Here is a 23,993-nt window from a genome sequence, read left to right on the forward strand (position 1 = left end):
TTTCTTATTTTTTTCAGTCCGTCCGTCCGTCCGTCCGTCCGTCCGTCCGTCCGTCCGTCCGTCCGTCCGTCCGTCCGTCCGTCCGTCCGTCCGTCCGTCCGTCCGTCCGTCCGTCCGTCCGTCCGTCCGTCCGTCCGTCAATCCATCCATCAACCCATCCACCCATCAACCCATCCATCCATATATCTATTGCTACACGAGGTTGTCGTTTTACTGCAGGAATAGAAGTTTATAGCGTATATTAACAACAAACATTTTGCAAGTGAAAAATAAGTAATGTCACACAACGATAAAACACTACCTGTAAAAAAATATTGTAGAATGAGAAGAGAAGCAAGGTGGAACGGGGGAGGGGGTAGTTGGTAGGGAAGGTTCTGAGAGTAACCTTCACGTTTACAACGTCAATATGTTTATTCTGAGACAAATTTCGACTATAAATAAGGTCTATGAACAGGTCTTAACGCTAGTTTGTGCTATTGAAGAAAACTACTCTGAATTGTTGTGCGGTTGGAAAGGATAATGCATAACAGGAACAATAATATAATTTAGCTCCAAATCATTTTTTTTTCACATGCGCCAAGAGTGTACGGCTGCAGGAAAGTGAGCTATCGTTAAATGCTTCGATTTCAAACGAATTCGAGGACCGTGTGTCATATAGAATTAAGTGATACACAGTAGGCCTATTTGCACCCAAGGACTGAATTATGGCGTTTCAGCTGGAATAGTGTTAATATTTTGGAGCATTTTGGAGTATTTTCAATTCAATTTTGTGTGACAGTGTAGGTCTCTGCCATTTACTAGGCCTATACATGGCTGTTAGATACAGCATGCACAGACTTAAGGAGATTAGAGGATTACTTGCGAGGAGACCTCCTGTATTGATACAGCAGTATTTCTGTGCGTGTATGCAGTTCTCTTACCACTTTTAAAACTGCTTTGAAAATATATTATTTTAGACTTGCTTTACTGTGTAATTGACTATGTTTTAACAGTTATTATTCATAGATATTACGTTTGGAACTATTTTCTTAATTCTTAACATTTGTTTTTTATTTATTAATTTTTTAATTATTATTATATTTTGTTTACTACGTTTATAAGGGTTCTATTTATTATCGTTTAGTATTGGGTGTTTATTACTATCTGCTTTAGGCTTTTACATTAATTGTCTTACTGTACTATAGTTTCTCATTCTTATTTATATTTAAACATTGACTACGATTTAATCAATTATACTATTTACGTACTTCTGAATTTGTTTTGGACTATTGCGCTATGGGCTTTTTCTTTTAATTTATTTTTTAAAATTATTTTAGTATCGTTTAGTACCGGTGTTTTTTTTTAAATTGTTGCTTTTGCATTTTTTGTCTTATTGGTTCTTTATATTTAATATTTTGGTTTGTGTTACCATTTGTGTTTAGGTTTAACATTTGTAAAGCGCTTTGCTGGTTATGCGCTATATAAATATTTATTATTATTATTATTATTATTATAAGATACGTATTCGGAAGGATGCGCTACCTACTTCAACAATTTCATACAAATATTTACCACGTACCAGTAAAATCTTCCTAATATAAAACAACAATTTACTCTCTGTAACGTGAAAGTTACAACTCCAGGATTGTTTTATTTTTCAATAAAATATCAATGACATAATTTTATCGCTTGAAGTTAATATATTGAGAAAATTTAATAGACAAACCAACGCAGGATAAGCGCATGGAAGTTATTCGGCTGGAATGACATAAAATATAATGCAGGTATATTGATATTAAACGTAATAACATCTATAAAAATATGTACTCCGGCTAAAAGCAAATAATTCCATACTACTTCATCAAAAAATAGGAGTACGTTTTATATTTCTATATTAAATTTAATAGCTAGCAAAATTTATATTATAGTTTAGACATAGAACTTCATGAAGATGCAATCGTTGTCTTTACTGACGAAGTGAAGGAAAATCACCAAACATATGGAAGAAGGTCTCTGATATTTTGTGGTTGATTGTGTTTTTAAAACTGATTGTATACTTTTACAGAAACATAATGGTGAAAACGTTAATGTTCTTTTCCAACTATATTGGTTATTATGCGACAATAACTGTATGTAAGAAGAAACGCCGGGCTGCAAGCAAAGTTTGAATTGCGTATATGAATTTAGTCGTGTAAAGGAATAGGCCTTCTCACTTACCTACAACTTCTGAATGTGCATTATTATGTGAACTCCCCCCTCTCGCCCCTTCCCCCCAAAGAAATGTGTCATGTCACATTCTTCCGTGGACAACATTTTTTTCATTGTCTTTAATTTTTTTTTCACATTCCGGACTCTCATCGTTGTATTGCTTTTGTCTGAAGGCAAGTTTTAATAAATTCGCTTATAAGTGTGATATTCGAGACTGCAAAACATTTTGAAAACAGTTGACATTGTAGGCCTACACCCAGGCGCGTAGCCAGGAATTTGCCAAGGGAGGGGCGACCCTGTAGGCAAACTACCAGAGCCGTAGATTCTGCAGTGGAAACTATCCATGCGTGGCGCCACCATGAGTTGGCGCTACGAGTACAAGAATATTTTGGCTGAAATTGCCTCCCAGATTGCTGGAAAAGGCACTTCCCAGGCCTTGTAAGTTGCATCTAAGCTTGAAATGACTAGCGATATCATAAAAACATACAAAAAAATATGCACATGGGGGGGGACGGTCGCCCCCTTCGCCCCTAACCCCCCCCCCTTTTTGGCTAAGCGCCTGCCTACACCCTTAATGCAAGGTTCACGTGTACTAAATGCTGACATTTGACATACCCGTTCTTTTCTTCATCTTCTTTTCAGATGAATTTTAATATGCATTGGGAAGGTCGTTAACTGCAGTTTTAATGAACTAAAAGACTCAACTTAGTCTAATATGAACAAACTGGACTGACTAAATGATACGTCATTTTACTTTCTGCCGTTCAGCTGTCAAGACTCAATTTTGTTTTTACTCAACTGTTAAGTTAAATATTTTAAATATTTTTCAATTAGGATAAATCTATCAGCATGAATGTCCAACCATCCATTCCGAAGATTGCTGTCTGCATGGTTTGGCTTGTTTCTTATGCATATTTTTGCGAGTCTCAAGAAATAATAGCTGGTCTTCGATATGCCAAGAATTTTGGACCTAGTGGGAGATTTCTCGTTCAACGTTCACATCTTGAAGACGCTATCCAAGAGCTTGGCTTAGAAGGTAAGGAAATATCAAAAAGGACTGAAAAAAGTTGAGAAATCAGATTGTTTGTAACTATTACCGGATATATGATTTGATATAATTCCACGTTTTAGATTCACTTCCTGGCAGCACATTGTCCGTTTTCAAGGGCCTTAACTCAGGAATTCACTCACCGATAAAGCAATTAAATGTCTCTAAAGGTTGTTTTCTGCAAAGGCATACAATAGTCTCTAAAAGAAGCATCTCTATAATATCTCAAATGTTCACGTGAGATGTATCCTAATTGATTAAAAGCTTAAGTGTTGCGTTTGATTCGTTCTTTGATTCTAATTTGTGATTATTATCAATAACAATGAACGTTACAAATTGTATGCTATCATAACTTGATCCCTCGTATTTAAAGGTGATAGGATAACCATTTAAAACAACAATATCATACTATTTTGGTTTTGATATTAGGAACACAAAATTTGATTTGTTTGGTATTTTACATGTGTAGCAATCATGTCTAGTTTCAGCAACTTGATCATAAGACTGCATTGACTTTTGATTTATTAAGAAAACCAAAAAATAATAACATTAGACACAAGAACACTAACTGTTTGTTTTCTAAGATGAAATAATTAATTTATTGTTTTTCATGTAGGTATGGTTCAACTGTTGACATCTTCTGAGTACGATGATACCATTGGTGAAGTAGCAGTTCAGGTGCAAAGTTGTACGGATCTGACCATTGCTGACGAACTCTCTACTTCCCAACAGGACCAGATATCCACTTCCGGGACCGTCCTTTTCATTGGTTTACCTGTTGTTTCCTCTGACAGCGGTGCCCACTTGTTAATCTCGATGGCATATTTAACTGACGCAGCAAAACCGTTATTAATTCCTTACATGACTAGTGCAGATGCAATTCAATATATTGACAGCATTGAAATGGGAGAAGATTACATCATCCTACGAGATAATGACGACGTAATGCGGATCAGTGTCTACCATGATCAAAATTGTGTTGATAACGAAGAACTGGGCAAGGATTTGGACAATTTTGTCGGGGGACACGACGTTCGTCTTTCTAACTATCCAGCGAAATTCGACTGGGGTTGTGATAGTCTTAGGGATGACGTCAGTTTTTGTGAAGTCCTCGACCCTTTCATGTGTGCCATCCAGAGTACCAACGGCAACGTGTGTACAACGATGTCAACAACTCTGTCAAGGAGATGTCTAGCAGATATGGAGATTGTCGAAATGACCGGGGTCTTTGAAGAGGCTGCCCCATTTCTGGCTAGTAAAGTTCCAACTAAAAGCTTTGAGGCTGGATGGATTATAAGAGAGCACGGTGTAGGCATTGTGTTTCCTTGCTTCTAGTGTCTCCTGTTTTACTTCTGTAATAGGATTACCACGCACTACTCACCTGTAGTTTTTCTCAGAATCAATCATTAAAACCGTGAGACATTTTTTTTCTGCCTCTTTTATTTATTACATTTTAGAGGGAAAGTAATTGTAAAAAATTATCATTGAAAGTAAAATCATAAATTACGGAAAGACATATGTTTCAAAATGATAGAATATAATAGTACGTCAGAAAAAGTATCAGCATGTTAAAAGTTAATGTCAAAATGCCAATATTGAATTAAGTATGTTTTCCACACAGCACACTAGATCGGTGCATGAACCTGATTTCTTTGATAATTTTAACTATAATTAAATACATTTATTAGGGAATGCGTAGAATGACGTGGAACGCTATTATGATTCTGCAATCAACACTTGTATTCAACATGATAATAAATTATTCCCACTGCATATTGTTTATCGCGTGATAATGTAAGTATTTTTCTTGTCTATAATTGTCTCCTTTCTATCTCTTGGTACCGCTGTTGAAATTTCGCTGAGACTCCAAGTCATGCATTTTTAAAACTCAGCCCTTTGACACGCTAAAATATAAATAACAAGTTCAGGGAAAGTGTTTAAACAAAACATTGTGTAATAATTCACCAATGGCACCAAACGTGAGTGTGTATACGTGTTGTAGGCATCCATGTATCGGTGCAGATTGGTTGGAAAATTAGTTTTTTACTTGTGACTGTAATGGACATGACCGAATTCACAGGTAAGACCTCTTTGCGACACGAGATGAGATGCCTTAAAGTCTCAACGTCTGTTTTCCAAATTTTAACTTCGACCTTTCCAGCTTACTGCCCTAAAAGCTCAGTAAAAATGACACCGTTCTATACAGTTTTCATAAAAAAAATGATTATTTTTATTGAATTATCTGTCGTTAAACATATTAAGCTGAATAAAATTCGCCAGATTTTTTAACGAGTCCGTAGATTCTTCAAACTTCATTCAAACTTTGCAAGCCCCGCCCAACAGGTCGCGCGTAAATCAAATCTCTTTGTTTTGTTTACGACCATGAGGCCTGCGTGCTAGCCTGTGTTAGGTCAATTTTCTTGAACAGTGTATATCTTTCTTTCACCGTAAAATTGTGGACGAAAAGTGGATGATACGAGTATATATAGGTTTCACTTGTGTGATGAACATCCTGATATGGGCGGTCAGCAGTGATTTACGGTAAACCATTCCCGCCAGAAGCGCAATAGAAAATAAATAAAAGGCTGTTACAACAGTCAAGTCTGGATGAAACAAAAGCATGGATAAGTGACTTAGTCGACATTTGATCAAGATATTTGCGAATTTGGCTATTTTTTTCTGATAGCGAGTGCAGCAGAGGGGTAGATGTTATGAACATGTGGCACCAGTGTAAGTTTATAAATAGTTACAGGTGTGACGTATAGGTTACTCTTGAATGTTCAAACTCTTGTCTATGACTTTCACGTCGTACCGATATCCATACGCAGATCCAGTGGGGTAAGGTGGGGTACAACTCTTTTTTTTCAGCCCCCATAAAAAAAAATAAAAGTAGATATTAGCACAACCTTGCATTTTAACCGTACCTGCCGTAATTATTCACCCAACTGAAAGCCTAAAAATGCCTCAAAATGAGTGTATCAGTTTCTTTGGCGGGGGAGATGGGCATGGAAACCCTCCACCCCTACATGAGAATCCGCTTCAACGACCTCAGGCCCTCCTCTTCAAAATGTTGCATCCACCACAGTTATCGCATTAAATATTTTCTCGGAGATTAGTATGAGTGTAATGGCTTAATGATGTGATATATATCACATAAAAGTTATAATACCGCTGACTGTGTAGTGTCCGAAAACTTTATGCAGATGTTTGGACATCCCTCTCTGGACAATGGTTCCGTCCATGCTAATTAGGGTGACCGTGCAGTGACCTTTTATAAGTTTCAACCCTTTATAGTGTTAATGTTTAAATAGTATTATCTAAAATATTTCTATCATTTGAGGTCAAAATTGTGGAACTTGGTTGAAAAATTATCGAGGTACAAGGATTGTCATAAGATCACGTATAAAAATTAGGTCCCCAAAATAGCTTTTTTTGATACATACATACCAATAGTAATAAACTTTTTGTTTTTGGTGTATTTTATGTTAAAGTAGTATTATATAAAATATTTCCTATCATTTGAGGCTAAAATTGTGGAAATTTGTTGAAAAACTGCGGACACGCCCCCTCTATCAGGCTATACAATACATAAAGAAATCACGTATATACACCCACACATTGTGCAAGTTGTTCTTACAACAACGGATTGGTGGCGCTTTCCGATATTCATTGCTTTACTGTTATAAGGAATCATGTAAAGAACATAATATTTATTACTTTTTGAAAAGAGTTGTAGGGTGCGCGAAATATGATTTTTGGAAACTATGAAGTTTATTAACTGTTTTTCTGTTTTTGGACGGGTTTTAGGCGATTTTCCGAAGATATTGCAAATATCCAATTCTCTATAGCCCTGATCTTCCCAGGGTACTTTTTTTAAATGTGTTGGGCTTGTTGTAGAACATTTATGAAGGTGCTGGCCTGTATCTATGTGGCGCGTAGATTTGTTTGAAAGCAAAAAAGGTCACTTTTTGAATAGCACCCCCTAAAAGTAAATTTTGCGAAGGTACCATTTTTTTCAAAAGTTATATTTCTTTGGGGCATATTCCGACCAGTGAAAGGTCAAGGAAGTTGCCAGGTGGGACAAATCTCTCTCATTTACCTACCTATACTTTATGAGTTGTGTTAACCTGAATATCGAATATATGATGGAGAGTAGGGGTGACGGGTGGGGTGGGGGTGGTGGGGAAAGGTTGGTATAATGCTGTAAGATGGGAAGTGTCATAAACCTTCATGTAGCTAACAAATGCAATTGACATTTTGAGTAGAAGATGAATCAAACAACATGATTTCTCCCTGATATTATCAGCTGAAGGAATATCAGCAGTGATTCCAAATATGCCAGATTTTACTCGCACTCTCAACGTAGTTATCCACACTGAGGTTTATAATTGTCTATGGTCAAATAAATCGAGGATCAGAGCCTCTACAAATGTATTTCTAAAAGCTTCTATCATTTTTAGGTTGCTAAAGTTTGGGAATCAATACTGATGATCTTATAGCTACTGAACTGTTATCATTAGTCAGTGTTTTGTTTTACAGGTCAGGAGCCCCTGTAGCGTCGGGTAAAAGGTAAGGACTGTTCTAGGGTTGATTCGACGGATAGGCTTCAAAGAGTATCCATTTGAAATGTAACATGTCGCAATCTTGATGTCGAAGAATAAGTTGTTGATTTCCATTAGCTTATTCTCTCCATCTTGGTGATATATAACTTTATGTAGGAATATCTTAGGGTTGGCTATGATGAGGTTACATAATTAACTAAATATAACTTTAAACCAGATGTGTATGAGCACGTGAGACCTATTTCGTGCTCTTTTGCAACATCAATAAAGGAATCAGAGAATACAAACCACTTAATTCCCATTTCTTCAATATTTTATGCCATTATGTTAAAGTATTGATGACAAATTAAAGTCTGGAGTAACATTGAAACCTACATGCAACTAATCATGCATTTACCCTTCCAAAGACCATTAAAATTAAAAACGGAAGTGTAAACATATTTTTTAAACCTTCACAGAATATTGATTACAACTCGACAATGGTACAGTAAACAACGTCCGCTAAAAACATTTTCTAATTTCAAATGATAGTCCAGAGGAAAAAAAAAAAGACTAAATATATTGATTATTCATCCAAGAAAAAAAATCGCTAGCAATTTTTTACCATGCGTTTTCCAAATATTGCTAATTGTAGTTGTCACAGTTTATACCATATATGAACATGAAACAAACATTATAATGATGTCACAGTTGTACACCGATAAGCAACATGTTGTGTTTTCTTTACTTTTTAACTTATTTCTACTGGATTGGTTAGGGTTCGAATTTACTTAGAGAATGTGAAGTTATCAATTAAAACACAAATGGAGAACATCTTAAGGTATTTAAGACATTATATAAATTCGTCAGTGTGTGTCGCTTTTCTTAAAGTTCATATTTTGTGCAAAAACGTGTAAACTTCAACTGTTTTGATCTAAAAAATCCTATTCAAGACATGGAAGTTTACAAATGAAAGGAAATTGATCGTTAGTGAATGTATGGACGTCCACCCATTGACCATTGCAGTTACTTCCGCCGGAAAAGGCACCGTACCCATCAGGGTGGGCATTTGGGTCATTTCCGCACCAGTTCTGGTAGTCGTAGTAGGAGCCGTCCGTCCAGGCGGGTGAAACACCATCCTTTAATCGAAGACCGATGAAGACTTGGGGATTCCAGCTATCAGTAGCCTTTAAGGTAAAGCAAGTAATATCTCTAATAACAGATATCATGGACAGGAATACGTGTATAATATATATATATATATATATATATATATATATATATATGTATATATATATATATATATATATATATATATATATATATATATATATATATATATACACACACATATATATTACAAATTTGGGATTGTTATTTTGTATTCAAACATAAGAAGGGAATTTAAGAGCTTGTAAGTTCCTTCTATCTAAGATATTCAACTTTAAAACAATTCAAGTCCTTGGAATGATGCGCTAAAGTTAAATTGACGATGGTATCGGCTCTTGATTGCAGGTCTTAATGTTAATGTGAAATCGATTGTTTTGTGACACAACCTGGAGTGATAACATTGATTTTTTCTGTGTACTGTTTGAGCAGCGCTTCAGGGTGTGAAATGGATTTGAAAACAACACTTAAATTCTCTATTGTGGAAACTTTGAATTATTTATTTTCATTTTGTAAATGGTTTAATGTAGAGGTTAAGGTTTCATTCACACTTTCCAGTGGCAAGGTCTTATTTTTTCGTCACTGTCATGTTTCGTAACATGTAATGTCGTGATATGAACATTACTTTCTATATACTACACAATTTCCAAATATTATAAAGCATTTTATTATCAGAACCTAAATCATGCATAACCCATTAATTTCTTTGATTAAATTAATAAGGATCTCTTTGCATAATGAATTTTTCCTATGTGGTTTTATAAAGTGGGTCATGAAACCCCGATTCCTATTAAAAAGAGGACATACACCCATCCATCATTGTTTAACTTATTTGACCGATATTTGGAGAACAATTGACCTCTTAACAGCTAAGAAACATCTTTCTCTGTTTGGGTGATATTCTACTTTAACAAGTCTGTAAGCTGTATGTCTGTGATTTCGTTATGCCACTAACATCTTATAAAAAACCTTTTCGATTTCTCTTTGATTTCTCTTTACAATTGCAGGGTAGCATGTTAACAGTTTTGAAACCATTGCCATGATTAATCATTTTAAGGGTTTGAATTTTTACAAAACCCATGGCAACTCCGATACAGAAAATGAAAATGAAAATAAGGAAATAATACCATAAAAAATGCAGTCCATGTGACTCTATGATGTCATAGTTTGACTTCATAAAGTCTTCAGCGTTTGTGTAAGGGAACATTAAATATATGATCTCCAAGATTGAGTAAGATTTTTCTTAGCTGTTTGGGGAAAGTATTGATGACAGTGAGCCCTATCAAGTAGTCAAATAAAAATGGTTTGATCGAGGTCTCTTTAAACATTGCTGGTTATTATAGTTACCCCTGGAACCATTGAAGCTAGGGCTTCATATTCCTCGGTTGAATGGACTGAAGCAAGATGTCCGAAACCATAAGGGCCTGGACTAAAATGTCGACACGTCGATTCTGCTTCTTCAAAGGTCTTAGGAGTATCGACGTATCTGTGACGGAAGCAGAAAGTAAAGTAATTTTCATCGGTACATGTTATTTTTACACGATGACATGTAAATAAATCAAAGGAGATTCTGTAAACCGTTACAACGATTCCCACTAAATAACGAAAACGAAAAAGTGTCTATTGACAAAGTTGTTTGAAATGGTTCTTGTTAAGTGTGTTTCTGGAGAGAATGGGATAGCTAAATTATGATGAAAGATACCAAAGAACCAGTTATGTGTCAATTTGGTTATAACAAAACTTACAAATAATTGGTCGTCTATCTTTCTATGGGAAGGGAATCTACGAGCAAGGACATTTTACAACGACATTCTAAGACTCAAAGAAGTTAAAGAGACTTTTCCACATTGTACACGGGACTAAAAGTTTGCTCAATGCCTGTAAGACACCATAAAATAACTCGCCCTTCCTTTTTTTCTCGGGACTATAGTCGTTGGATATATTAAGAGGCGGAAGATTACCTAACAGTCCTCGAGATATTTGCTGAAAACCTTGACCTATGTACGATATCCCTACTACATGAGGCAGGTTGAAGATTGATCCATCAATCTGTTTACTCCATATATCTCGTGGAGATATTTTGTCACATGAGCCAAATAGACATCCAAATGATACAATTTGTGCTTAAATATCCGAAGAATTCCATTTATAAGTAGAACTTAGCTTTCGAATACACTGCTAACTGAAACATCGACACTTTTACATGTTAAATTTTAGGAATCATTCATTCTTTGACGTAAATATCGAAGGCACCAATATATGTTGATTTTGATCAATGAAGCATTTGTATTTTGTAGCATTTTATGAAATTTGAAATGATGTGCGAATTTGTATGAAATTGGTTCGTTAAAGAGATTATTACACGTTTAATATTTAAACAGACAACTATTGATGCCAAATACCCCCAAAGCGGAATCAGCCGATGAAATACCTGTATTTGCTTTCGAAACAGCAAATTTAGAGAGCTTTAACCTTTCATCGTTTTGTCTAAGATATTGTCTCGTATCTATTCCATTCCGAATGGACTCTTCAGATGCACATACACCTGATCACACTGTCAGAGTCTCGAGGCAAGGCGACTAGTGTTGAGAGTGGATCAGTTAATTCGTTTGGTTTCCGTGCCCAGGCTCCTATCTTTGGGACATATATTAAGTCGTATTGCATTTCCGTGATGCTCGCCTGTCGTTGCGTCGTCATTATTCACAAGGTTATAGCCTCAATTAAAGCAAACTTGGGTTGAAAGTTAATTAACTTGTTTGTTTTTATGCCCATTCTCTAAAGTTGGTGAATTTTCTATAAAATAATGGAATTAACTACAACCTATTTAACAAAATGAAATATAATTTCTGCTTACTTGTAACAGCCAGAACCTGGAATTGCCATCCAGTCGGGGTAACAGGAACAAGCACTGCATCCTCCAAGGAGAGTTAAGGCAACGACGACAGTGACCAGAGACAGAGCCATGATTCAGTCTTCTCAGGTGAGACGTAGAGGTCAGTAATCGAAAGTGAATTGTGAAGAAACGATGGCTTTGCTCAAGTTTTTATCTCTTTTGCATCTCCAAGTTTGCATAACTTTCATTCGGTGACGCGGAAGCGAATCAACCTTTAAAGGACAAGTTGACCATACAGCCTTGGCAATAGTGTTTAAGTGCTGGTTGTTTCTTTTGCTAAGAAGCCAGTCGCGGTACTAGTTTTAAGACAGCTGTATGCGTCAGGAGCGCTTGAATGAATATTATATACAGTCACGTATCCAGGGGGGGGGGCGTTGGGGCGGCGCGCGACCTCCGGGTAAGAAACAGAAGAAAGAAGAAAAGGGGGAAAACACTGGGGAAAAAATAGGAGGAAGGAGAGGAAGGAAGGGAAAAGAAAAAGAAGATAGAGAGAGAGAGAGGAGAAAAGGAGGGAGAAGAAGAAAAACGCAAAGACACCGGGAAGAGAAGGAGGAACAGTGACATAATTAAAGCGCTGATCCCTGTGTGCGCCTCACCCTACCCCTTACACCGACAACTCCATATTTGTCGTTTTCATTTTTCCTCTTTCACTAATGTATATATATATATATATACTATATATGGTCTATCATAACGCGTGTGTGTGTATGGGCGCCTTAAAAAGTTGTACGATTGTGCTTGGCTGGTCTTGAACTCTACCAAGTCGTCGGGGAACATGACGCATTTGGTATTAAACCAGGATCTGTATGCGAACTGCACTAGACCTATGTCCTTCGATTCAACACTGCCATCTCGAGAGAAAATGTTAAACCCTCAGACCTGAATGCTAATTGTTACCCAAACCTAGTACCGCAACTCTTACAATGAATATAAAAATAAATTCCGCATGCGATTGGAGAATTGAGAACATCTCCTGTCAATATAATGTAGTGGATCCAATGGCGTACCATGGGCGGAGGAGGGGGGGGGGCAGAAATGTTCTTGTTCGCTGCGCGCTAACCGATGGTCGCGCTCCGCTTGGATAGTAATTCGCGCCCCCCGGGTTAGAAAATCCTGGATACGGGCCTGTATATATTAGGCTTATCTGTGTAACACGTTGCTATAGCCCATGTTTTTTAAGCTGCCATACAGTCCTTTACTTTTTAAAGAAGCGAGGCTATATGTACCCTCATATGTGAATGGTTTTATGATTGCACGCATCTCTGAATCCATCTTCAAGTTCGATTATGTTTTTCTCCAGGCTTTTTGTTGACATCAAAATATAATGACATATAATTTTATCCATTGAAATAATATTTTGAGAACATCAATATATATACCAACGCAAGATAACCGCAGTGGAAGTTTACTCGACTGGAATGAAATAAAGCATCATGCATGATATTGATATTAAACGTAATAACATCTAAATAAATATGTACTAGATATAAAAGCGAATAATTCTTTATAACTTCATCAAAAATTGAGTATCGTTTATGGTTCACTATTCAAATTTGTAGCAATTAACATTAATGTTTTAGTTTAGACAAAGAACATCATGAAGATGCAATGTTTATTTTTATTGAAGTAGTAAAGGAAAATCAACAAATATGCAAAGATGTCTGTTGCAATATGGTTGATTGTACTTTCAAAACTGATCGTATTCTTTTACAGATACTCTAATAGTGAAACTGTTTATGTTCTTTTCCAACTGTATTGGGCATTATTCGACAATAAATGTATTTAAGAAGAAAAAACCGGGCTGCAAGCCAGTGACGACTGAATTTATCAACTAAACTTACTCTAATATAAAACAAACTGGACTGATTAAATGATACGTCATTTTACTTTTGCCGTTCAGCTGTCAAGACTCAGTTTTGTTTTTACTTAACTGTTTAGTTAAATATATTAAATATCTTTCGTTCAGGATAAGTCTATCAGCATGAATGTCCAACGATCCATTCCGAAGATTGCTGTCTGCATGGTTTGGCTTGTTTCTTATGCATATTTTTGCGAGTCTCAAGAAATAATAGCTGGTCTTCGATATGCCAAGAATTTTGGACCTAGTGGGAGATTTCTCGTTCAACGTTCACATCTTGAAGACGCTATCCAAGAGCTTGGCTTAGAAGGTAAGGAAATATCAATAAGGACTGAAATAAGTTGACGAATCAGATTTTTGTAACTATTACCGGATATATGATTTGATATAATTCCACGTTTTAGATTCATTTCCTCGCAGCACATTGTCCGTTTTCAAGGACATTAACTCAGGAATTCACTCACCGATAAAGCAATTAAATGTCTCTCAAATAATACCTTTAAAATGCCCTTAAACTCCATCTCATGACCAAATATGTGTGACTAATATTTCTTGGTTATGCTATTGAAGTCTTTGATTACCTTAAATAGCAGTAACTCATTTCTTTGTGTTTTTTAACTCTTTTTCTCGTTTATGGTTCTATAGTTAGTGGTATTTGTATTTTGTAAAGGGGTGTTTATGTTAATAAGTTACTCCAAGCTTCTTGTGAGCACTCCTCAGTCTCTTTAAAATTATCATATTCTGTGTATTAGTATGTTGTTTATTTCAAAATCATCTGAAATAAAGTTCTATGAATAAAACAAAAAGAAACAAAATAGGATAAATTAATGTCATTACACTATGAAATCTAATCGTTGCCAAGACCATAAAATGCGTCCTAATACACAGACGTATATCACGAGCTGCAAATCGCCCAAAATCAAATATGATTTTGTTGCTAGGATAGAGGGTCTCACATTCATAGTTCTACCTATACCATACTCTAGGTAGACTCACCATGTTATCGACGAAATATTGTAACAACCAACTTTTGGCATATTCATTTACTGTCAAATCCTATTTCATACACTTACAACACATCGGAAACATGTTACTATATTTTCTTAAGCTAAAGTGGTTGCATAACTTGTTAAAGTACTGTTTCAGTTTTCTCAGCAATTCTTAAATGCAAGTACTGTACCTTTTTTCCAAACTGCCACTATTTAAGTGTCCATGTTTTGGTTAAATGCTGGTACATGTTTTATCAAACTTTGTCCAGGGGTACCGTCAGTAAGATATCTTGTGGTATTACTAAAAAGTACAAAAAGATTACAACTTTTTAGAATGCATATTATTAACAATTTATCAAGTTGGTTTATACACAAAAACTAGTGAAAATAATTTTGTCGTTAATCGACTTGTAGAAACTTTAGACAGGTTTGCTAGCACCTCCCCATTGGATAACTGGCGCGTTTGCCATCTTTTTCATACATGACCAGTACCTCCAGTGTTGTTCCTCTGCTCTTCTGCACAGGCATACAATAGTCTCTATAATTTCTCAAATTTTCACACGAGATGTATCCTGTTTGATTAAAAGTTTAAGTGTTGCATATTATTCTTTTTTTCGAATCTAATTTGTGATTATTATCAATAACAATGAACGTTACATATTGTATGCTATCATAACTAGATCCCTCATATTAAAGGTGATAAGATAACCATTTAAAATAATAATTTCATAGGTTTTTGGTTTTGATATTAGCAACTCAAAATTTGATTTGTTTGCTATCTTATATGTGTAGCAATAATGTCTAGTTTCAACAACTTGATCATGAGACTACACTGACTTTTGATTAATTAAGAAATCCAACAAATAATAGCATAAGAAACACTTTAACTAACTGTATGTTTTCGAAGAAGAAAGTAATTAATTTTTTGTTTTTCATGTAGGTATGGTTCAACTGTTGACGTCTTCTGAGTACGATGATACTCTTGGTGAAGTAGCAGTTCTGGTACAAAGTTGTTCGGATCTGACCATTGCTGACGGACTCTCTACTTCCCAACAGGACCAGATATCCACTTCCGGGACCGTCCTTCTCATTGGTTTACCTGTTGTTTCCTCCAACAGCGGTGACCATGCGTTAATCTGGTTGGCACTTTTAACTGACGCAGCAAAACCGTTATTAGTTCCTTACATGACGAGTACAGATGCAATTCAATATATTGACAGCATTGAAATGGGAGAAGATTACATCATCCTACGAGATAATGACGACGTAATGCGGATCGGTGTCTACCATGATCAAAATTGTGTTGATAACGAAGAACTGGGCAAGGATTTGGACAATTTTGTCGGGGGACAGGACGTTCGTCTTTCTAACTATCCAGCGAAATTCGACTGGGGTTGTGATAGTCTTAGGGATGACGTCAATTTTTGTGAAGTCCTCGACCCTCTCATGTGTGCCATCCAGAGTACCAACGGCAACGCGTGTACAACGATGTCAACAAGTAGGTCAAGGAGATGTCTAGCAGATATGGAGATTGTCGAAATGACCGGGGTCTTTGAAGAGGCTGCCCCATTTCTGGCTAGTAAAGTTCCAACTAAAAGCTTTGAGGCTGGATGGATTACAAGAGAGCACGGTGTAGGCATTGTGTTTCCTTGCTTCTAGTGTCTCCTGTTTTACTTCTGTAATAGGATTACCACGCACTACTCACCTGTAGTTTTTCTCAGAATCAATCATTAAAACCGTGAGACATTTTTTTTCTGCCTCTTTTATTTATTACATTTTAGAGGGAAAGTAATTGTAAAAAATTATCATTGAAAGTAAAATCATAAATTACGGAAAGACATATGATTCAAAATGATAGAATAAATCAGTACCTCAGAAAAAGTATCAGCATGTTAAAAGTTAATGTCAAAATGCCAATATTGAATTAAGTATGTTTTCCACACAGCACACTATATCGGTGCATGAACCTGATTTCTTTGATAATTATAACTATAATTAAATACATTTATTAGGGAATGCGTAGAATGACGTGGAACGCTATTATGATTCTGCAATCAACACTTGTATTCAACATGATAATAAATTATTCCCACTGCATATTGTTTATCGCGTGATAATGTAAGTATTTTTTTTTGTCTATAATTGTCTCCTTTCTAACTCTTAGTACCGCTGTTGAAATCTCGCTGAGACTCCAAGTCATGCATGTTTAAAACTCAGCCCTTTGACACGCTAAAATATAAATAATAAGTTCAGGTAAATTGTGTAAACAAAACATTGTGTAATAATTCACCAATGGCACCAGTACGTGAAAGTTTATACGTGTTGTAGACATCCGTGTATCGGTGCTGATTAGTTGGAAAATTAGCTTTTTATTTGTGACTGTAATGGACATGACCGAATTCACAGGTAAGACCTCTTTGCGACACGAGATGAGATGCCTTAAAGTCTCAACGTCTGTTTTCCAAATTTTAACTTCGACCTTTCCAGCTTACTGCCCTAAAAGCTCAGTAAAAATGACACCGTTCTATACAGTTTTCATAAAATAATGATTATTTTTATTGAATTATCTGTCGTTAAACATATTAAGCAGAATAAAATTCGCCAGATTTTTTAACGAGTCCGTAGATTCTTCAAACTACATTCAAACTATGCAAGCCCCGCCAAACAGGTCGCGCGTAAATCAAATCTCTCTGTTTTGTTTACGACCGTGAGGCCTGCGTGCTATCCTGTTTTAGGTCTATTCTCTTGAATAGTATATATCTTTCTATCGGTCTTACCGATGTATCTTGCGAAATTGTGTTATTTCCTCCCATTGCAAGGACTAAACAGGTGTTTTCAGACGTTTCCTCCGTAAAATTGTGGACGAAAAGTGGACGATACGAGTATATATAGGTTTCACTTGTGTAATGAACATGCTGATATGGGCGGTCAGCAGTGATTTTACGGTAAACATTCCCGGAAGAAAAGCAATAGAAAATAAATTCGTTCTTCCGATTGCGACAGCTTTTTTTCAATAAACCCACTTGGTCAGAGTGCATTTAGGATGAGAAATATTGAATCTGCTTCGGAAGTTTGTTTTCAAAATTCTTCAACAAACATATTTTCTATGTTGGTGACACCTATCGTGCATCATTTAGCTTGAGTAATTAGTATCAAATAAGTTTCGAGCTGGTGAACAGAGCTTTTCCCTATAGGACCTACTTGTAACAGTTCACTGGATTTGGTAAGCCGGAAGTCCAAATAAAAGGCTGTTACAACAGTCAAGTCTGGATGAAACAAAAGCATGGATAAGTGACTTAGTCGACATTTGATCAAGATATTTGCGAATTTGGCTATTTTTTTTCTGATAGCGAGTGCAGCAGAGGGGTAGATGTTATGAACAGGTGTCACCAGTGCGAGTTTATAAATAGTTAAAGGTGTGACGTATAGGTTACTCTTGAAAGTTCAAACATTTGTCTATGACTTTCACGTCGTACCGATATCCATACGCAGATCCAGTGGGGTAAGGTGGGGTACAACTCCCTTTTTCAGCCCACATAAAAAATGAAAGTAGATATAAGCACAACCGTGCTTGTTAACCGTACCAGCCGTAATTATTCACCCAACTGAAAGCCTAAAAATGCCTCAAATGAGTGTATCAGTTTCTTTGGCGGGGAGATGGGCATTAAAAACCCAACTCCAACATGAGAATCCGCTTCAACGACCTCAGGCCCTCCTCTTCATAATCTTGCATCCACCACTGTCATCGCATTAAATATTTACTAATACAACATGATAACAAAATGTTGGAGGTAATTGAAATGTTTTCTAGAGATTGGTATGAGTGTAATGGCTTAATGATGAGATATATATATCACATAAAAGTTAAAATACCGCTGACAGTGTAGTGCCCGAAAACTTTATCCAGATGTTTGGACATCCCTGTCTGGACAATGGTTCCGTCCATGTTAATTAGGTTGACCGTGCAGTGACCTTTTATAAGTTTCAACCCTTTAAAGTGTTAATGTAAAAATAGTATTATCTAAAATATTTTCTATCATTTGAGGCTAAAATTGTGAAAATTTGTTGAAAAAATGACCGAAATATAAGGATTGTCATTAAAATTGCGGACACGCCCCCTCTATCAGGCTATACAATACATAAAAAAAATCACGTATATACACCCACACATTGTGCAAGCCTTGTTCTTACAACAACGGATTGGTGGCGCTTTACCGATATTCATTTCTTTACTGTTATAAGGAAGCCTGTAAAGAACATAATATTTATTACTTTTTAAAAAGAGTTGTGATTTTTGGAAACTGTGAAGTTTATCAACTGTTATTCTGTTTTTGGACGGGTTTTTGGCGATTTTCCGAAGATATTGCAAATATCCAATTCTCTTTAGCCCTGATCGTTCCAGGTAGTTTGTTTTAGTGTGTTGGGCTTGTTGTAGAACATTTATGAAGGTGCTGGCCTGTTTCTATGTGGCGCGTAGATTTGTTTGAAAGCAAAAAAGGTCAAAATGTAGAACTTTCCCACTTTTTGAATAGCACCCCCTAAACGTAAATTTTGCAATCATACAATTTTTTTTTAAAGATATTTTTCTTTGAGGCATATTCCGCCCAGTGATAGGTCAAGGAAGTTGCCAGGTGGGACAAATCTCTCTCATTTACCTACCTATACTTTATGAGTTGTGTTAACCTGAATATCGAATATATGATGGAAGGGAGGGGTGGGGGTGGGGGTGGGGGTGGGTGGTGGGGGAAGGTTGGTATAATGCTGTAAGATGGGAAGTGGCATAAACCTTCATGTAGCTAACAAATGCAATTGACATTTTGAGTAGAAGATATCCACACTGAGGTTTATACTTGTCTATGGTTAATCAATTGGAGGATCAGAGTCTCTACAAAAGTATTTCTGAAAGTTTCTAGCATTTTTAGGTTGCTAAAGTTTGGGAGTCAATACTGATGATATTATAGCTACTGTCAGTGTTTTTTTTTATTACAGGTCAGGAGCCCATGTAGCGTCGGGTAAAAGGTAAGGACTGTTCTAAGGGTTGATTCAACGGTTATGCTTCAAAGAGTATCCATTCGAAATGTAACATGTCGCAATCTTGATGTCGACGAATAAGTTGTTGATTTCCATTGGATTATTCTCTCCTTCTTGGTGATATATAACTTTATGTAGGAATATCTTAGGGTTGGCTATAATGAGGTTACATAATTAACTAAATATAGCTTTAAACCAGATGTGTATGAGCACGTGAGACCTATTTCGTGCTCTTTTGCAACATCAATAAAGGAATCAGAGAATACAAACCACTTTATTCCCATTTCCACAATATTTTATTCCATTATGTTAAAGTATTGATGACAAATTAAAGTCTGGAGTAACATTGAAACCTACGTGCAACTAATCATGCATTTACACTACCAAAGACCATTTAAATTAAAAACGGAAGTCTAAACATTTTTGTAAAACCTTCACAGAATATTGATTACAACTCGACAATGGTACAGTAAACAACGTCCGCTAAAAACAGTTTCTAATTTCAAATGATAGTCCAGAGGAAAAAAAAAGACTAAAGATATTGATTATTCATCCAAGAAAAAAAAATCGCTTCTAGCAATTTTTTACCATGCGTTTTCCAAATATTGCTAATTTTAGTTGTCACAGTTTATACCATATATGAACATGAAACAAACATTATAATGATACCACAGTTGTACACCGATAAGCAACATGTTGTGTTTTCTTTACTTTTTAAATTATTTCTACTGGATTGGTTAGGATTTGAATTTATTTTGACAATGTGAAGTTATCAATTTAAACACAAATGGAGAACATCTTAAGGTATTTAAGACATTATATAAATTCGTCGGTGTGAGTCGCTTTTCTTAAAGTTCATATTTTGTGCACAAACGTGCAAACTTCAACTGTTTTGATCTAAAAAATCCAATTAAAGACATGGAAGTTTACAAATGAAAGGAAATTGATCGTTAGTGAATGTATGGACGTCCACCCATTGACCATTGCAGTAACTTCCGCCGGAAAAGGCACCGTACCCATCAGGGTGGGCATTGGGGTCATTTCCGCACCAGTTCTGGTAGTCGTAGTAGGAGCCGTCCGTCCAGGCGGGTGAAACACCATCCTTTAATCGAAGACCTATGAAGACTTGGGGATTCCAGCCATCAGTAGCCTTTAAGGTAAAGCAAGTAATATCTCTTATAACAGATATCATGGACAGGAATACGTGTATAATATATGTATATATATATATATATACACACACACATATATTACAAAGTTGGATTGATTATTTGTATTCAAACATAAGAAGGGAATTTAAAAGCTTGTAAGTTCCTTCTGTCTAAGATATTCAACTTTAAAACAATTCAAGTCCTTGGAATGATGCGCTAAAGTTAAATTGGACTTGATTGCAGGTCTTAATATTAATGTTAAATTGATTGTTTTGTGACACAAACTGGAGTGATAACATTGATTTTAGCTGTGTACTGTTTGAGCAGCACTTCAGGGGGTTAAATAGATTTTGAAAAGGCAACACTTAAATTCTCTATTGTGGAAACTTTGAATTATTTATTTTCATTTTGTAAATGGTTTAATGTAGAGGTTAAGGTTTCATTCACACTTTCCAGTTGCAAGGTCTTATTTTTTTTCGTCACTGTCATGTTTCGTAACATGTTATGTCGTGATATGAAACATTACTTTCTACATACTACACAATTTCTAAGTATTATAAAGCATTTTATTATCAGAACGTAACTGATGCATAACCCATTAATTTCTTTGATTAAATTTAAGGATCTCTTTTCATTATGAATTTTTCCTATGTGGTTTTATAAAGTGGGTCATGAAACCCCGATTCCTATTAAAAAGAGGACATACACCCATCCATGATTGTTAACTTATTTGACCGATATTTGGAGAACAACTGACCTCTAAACAGATAAAAAACATTTTTCTCTGTTTGGGTGATATTCTACTTTAAAAAGTCTGTAAGCTGTAAGTCTGTGATTTCGTTATGCCACTAACATCTTATAAAAAACCTTTTCGATTTCTCTTTGATTTTCTCTTTATAATTGCAGGGTAGCATGTTAACAGTTTTGAAACCATTGCCATGATTAGATCATTTTAAGGGTTTGGATTTCTAAAAAACCCATGGCAACTCCGATACAGAAAATGAACATTAAAATAAGGAAATAATACCATAAAAAAATGCAGTCCATGTGACTCTATGATGCCATAGTTTGACTTCATCAAATCTTCAGCGTTTGTGTAAAGGAACATTAATTATATGTGATCCCCAAGATTGAGTAAGATTTTTCTTAGCTGTTTGGGGAAGGTATTGATGACAGTGAGCACTATCAAGTAGACAAACAATAATGGCTTGATCGAGGTCTCTTTAAACATTGCTGGATATTATAGTTACCCCTGGAACCATTGAAGCTAGGGCTTCATATTCCTCGGTTGAATGGACTGAAGCAAGATGTCCGAAACCATAAGGGCCTGGACTAAAATGTCGACACGTCGATTCTGCTTCTTCAAAGGTCTTAGGAGTATCGACGTATCTGTGACGGAATAAAAACGTAAAGTAGTTTTCATCGGTATACAGGTTATTTTTACACGATGACATGTATATAAATTAATCAAAGGAGATTCTGTAAACCGTTACAACGATTCCCACTAAATAACGAAAACGAAAAAGTGTCTATTGACAAAGTTGTTTGAAATGGTTCTTGTTAAGTGTGTTTCTGGGGAGAATGGGATAGTTAAATTATGATGAAAGAACCAGTTATGTGTAAATTTGGTAATAACTAAACTTACAAATAATTGGTCGTCTATCTTTCTATGGGAAGGGAATCTACGAACAAGGACATTTTACAACGACATTCTAAGACTCAAAGAAGTTAAAGAGACTTTTCCACATTGTACGCGGGACTAAAAGTTTACTCAGTGCCTGTAAGACACCATAAAATAACTCGCCCTTCCTTTTTTTCTCGGGACTATAGTCGTTGGATATATTAAGAGGCGGAAGATTACCTAACAGTCCTCGAGATATTTGCTGAAAACCTTGACCTATGTATAATATCCCTACTAAATGAGGAAGGTGGAAGATTGATCCATCAATCTGTTTACTCCATATTTCTTGGAGATATTTTGTCACATGAGCCAAAATATAAATGAGAATACCAAGGAGACATCCAAATGATACAATTTGTGCTTAAATATCCGAAGAATTCCATTTATAAGTAGAACTTAGCTTTCGAATACACTGCTAACTGAAACATCGACACTTTTACATGTTAAATTTTAGGAATCATTCATTCTTTGACGTAAATATCGAAGGCACCAATGTATGATGATTTTGATCAATGAAGCATTTGTATTTTGTAGCATTTTATGAAATTTGAAATGATGTGCGAATTTGTATGAAATTGGTTCGTTAAAGAGATTATTACACGTTTAATATTTAAACAGACAACTATTGATGTCAAATGCCCCCAAAGCGGAATCAGCCGATGAAATACCTGTATTTGCTTTCGAAACAGCAAATTTAGAGAGCTTTAACCTTTTCATCGTTTTGTCTAAGATATTGTCTCGTATCTATTCCATTCCGAATGGACTCTTCAGATGCACATACACCTGATCACACTGTCAGAGTCTCGAGGCAAGGCGACTAGTGTTGAGAGTGGATCAGTTAATTCGTTTGGTTTCCGTGCCCAGGCTCCCATCGTTCATTTCCGTGATGCTCGCCTGACGTTACGCCGTAATTATTCTCACGGTTATAATATCAATTTAAGTGAACTTTGGTTGAAAATTAAATAACTTGTTTGGTTATATGCTCATTCTCTAATATTGGTGAATTTTCTATAAGAAAATGAAATTAACTACAACCTATTTAACAAAATGAAATATAATTTCTGCTTACTTGTAACAGCCAGAACCAGGAATTGCCATCCAGTCGGGGTAACAGGAACAAGCACTGCATCCTCCAAGGAGAGTTAAGGCAAAGACGACAGTGACCAGAGACAGAGCCATGATTCAGTCTTCTCAGGTGAGATGTAGATGTTAGTAATCGAAAGTGAATTGTGAAGAAACGATGGCTTTGCTAAAGTTTTTATCTCTTTTGCATCTCCAAGTTTGCGTAACTTTCATCCAGTGACGCGGAAGCGAATCAACCTTTAAAGGACAAGTTGATCGTACAACCGTGACAATAGTGTTTAAGTGCTGGTTGTTTCTTTGCTAAGAAGAAGCCCGTCGCGGTACTAGTTTTAAGACAGCTGTATGCGTCAGGAAAGCTTGAATG

General features: G+C 35.9%; 4 protein-coding genes across 4 annotated transcripts; 2 read left to right on the forward strand and 2 right to left on the reverse strand.

Annotated features, from left to right (window-relative positions):
• The first annotated feature begins 2,920 nt into the window (after positions 1-2,920).
• LOC139983586 (uncharacterized) lies at positions 2,921-5,086 on the forward strand. The gene is made up of 2 exons (XM_071997240.1): positions 2,921-3,223; positions 3,852-5,086. Exons 1-2 carry the CDS (start codon positions 3,037-3,039, stop codon positions 4,568-4,570), a joined length of 906 nt encoding a protein of 301 aa, XP_071853341.1. The 5' UTR covers positions 2,921-3,036; the 3' UTR covers positions 4,571-5,086.
• Positions 5,087-8,092: 3,006 nt separating this feature from the next.
• On the reverse strand, positions 8,093-12,048 carry LOC139983589 (lectin 1). The gene is made up of 3 exons (XM_071997246.1): positions 11,798-12,048; positions 10,291-10,429; positions 8,093-8,963 (listed from the first exon to the last, which is right to left on the reverse strand). Exons 1-3 carry the CDS (start codon positions 11,905-11,907, stop codon positions 8,721-8,723), a joined length of 492 nt encoding a protein of 163 aa, XP_071853347.1. The 5' UTR covers positions 11,908-12,048; the 3' UTR covers positions 8,093-8,720.
• A 1,610-nt stretch (positions 12,049-13,658) lies between these two features.
• Positions 13,659-16,780, forward strand: LOC139983588 (uncharacterized). The gene is made up of 2 exons (XM_071997245.1): positions 13,659-14,004; positions 15,624-16,780. Exons 1-2 carry the CDS (start codon positions 13,818-13,820, stop codon positions 16,340-16,342), a joined length of 906 nt encoding a protein of 301 aa, XP_071853346.1. The 5' UTR covers positions 13,659-13,817; the 3' UTR covers positions 16,343-16,780.
• Positions 16,781-19,987: 3,207 nt separating this feature from the next.
• Positions 19,988-23,797, reverse strand: LOC139983590 (lectin 1). Its single transcript, XM_071997247.1, has 3 exons — positions 23,616-23,797; positions 22,116-22,254; positions 19,988-20,864 (listed from the first exon to the last, which is right to left on the reverse strand). The coding sequence occupies exons 1-3, from the start codon at positions 23,723-23,725 to the stop codon at positions 20,625-20,627; spliced, it is 489 nt and encodes a 162-aa protein (XP_071853348.1). The 5' UTR covers positions 23,726-23,797; the 3' UTR covers positions 19,988-20,624.
• Between the last annotated feature and the right edge of the window lie 196 nt (positions 23,798-23,993).

Source organism: Apostichopus japonicus, chromosome 16, assembly GCF_037975245.1.
Source record: "Apostichopus japonicus isolate 1M-3 chromosome 16, ASM3797524v1, whole genome shotgun sequence".
NCBI lineage: Eukaryota > Metazoa > Echinodermata > Holothuroidea > Aspidochirotida > Stichopodidae > Apostichopus > Apostichopus japonicus.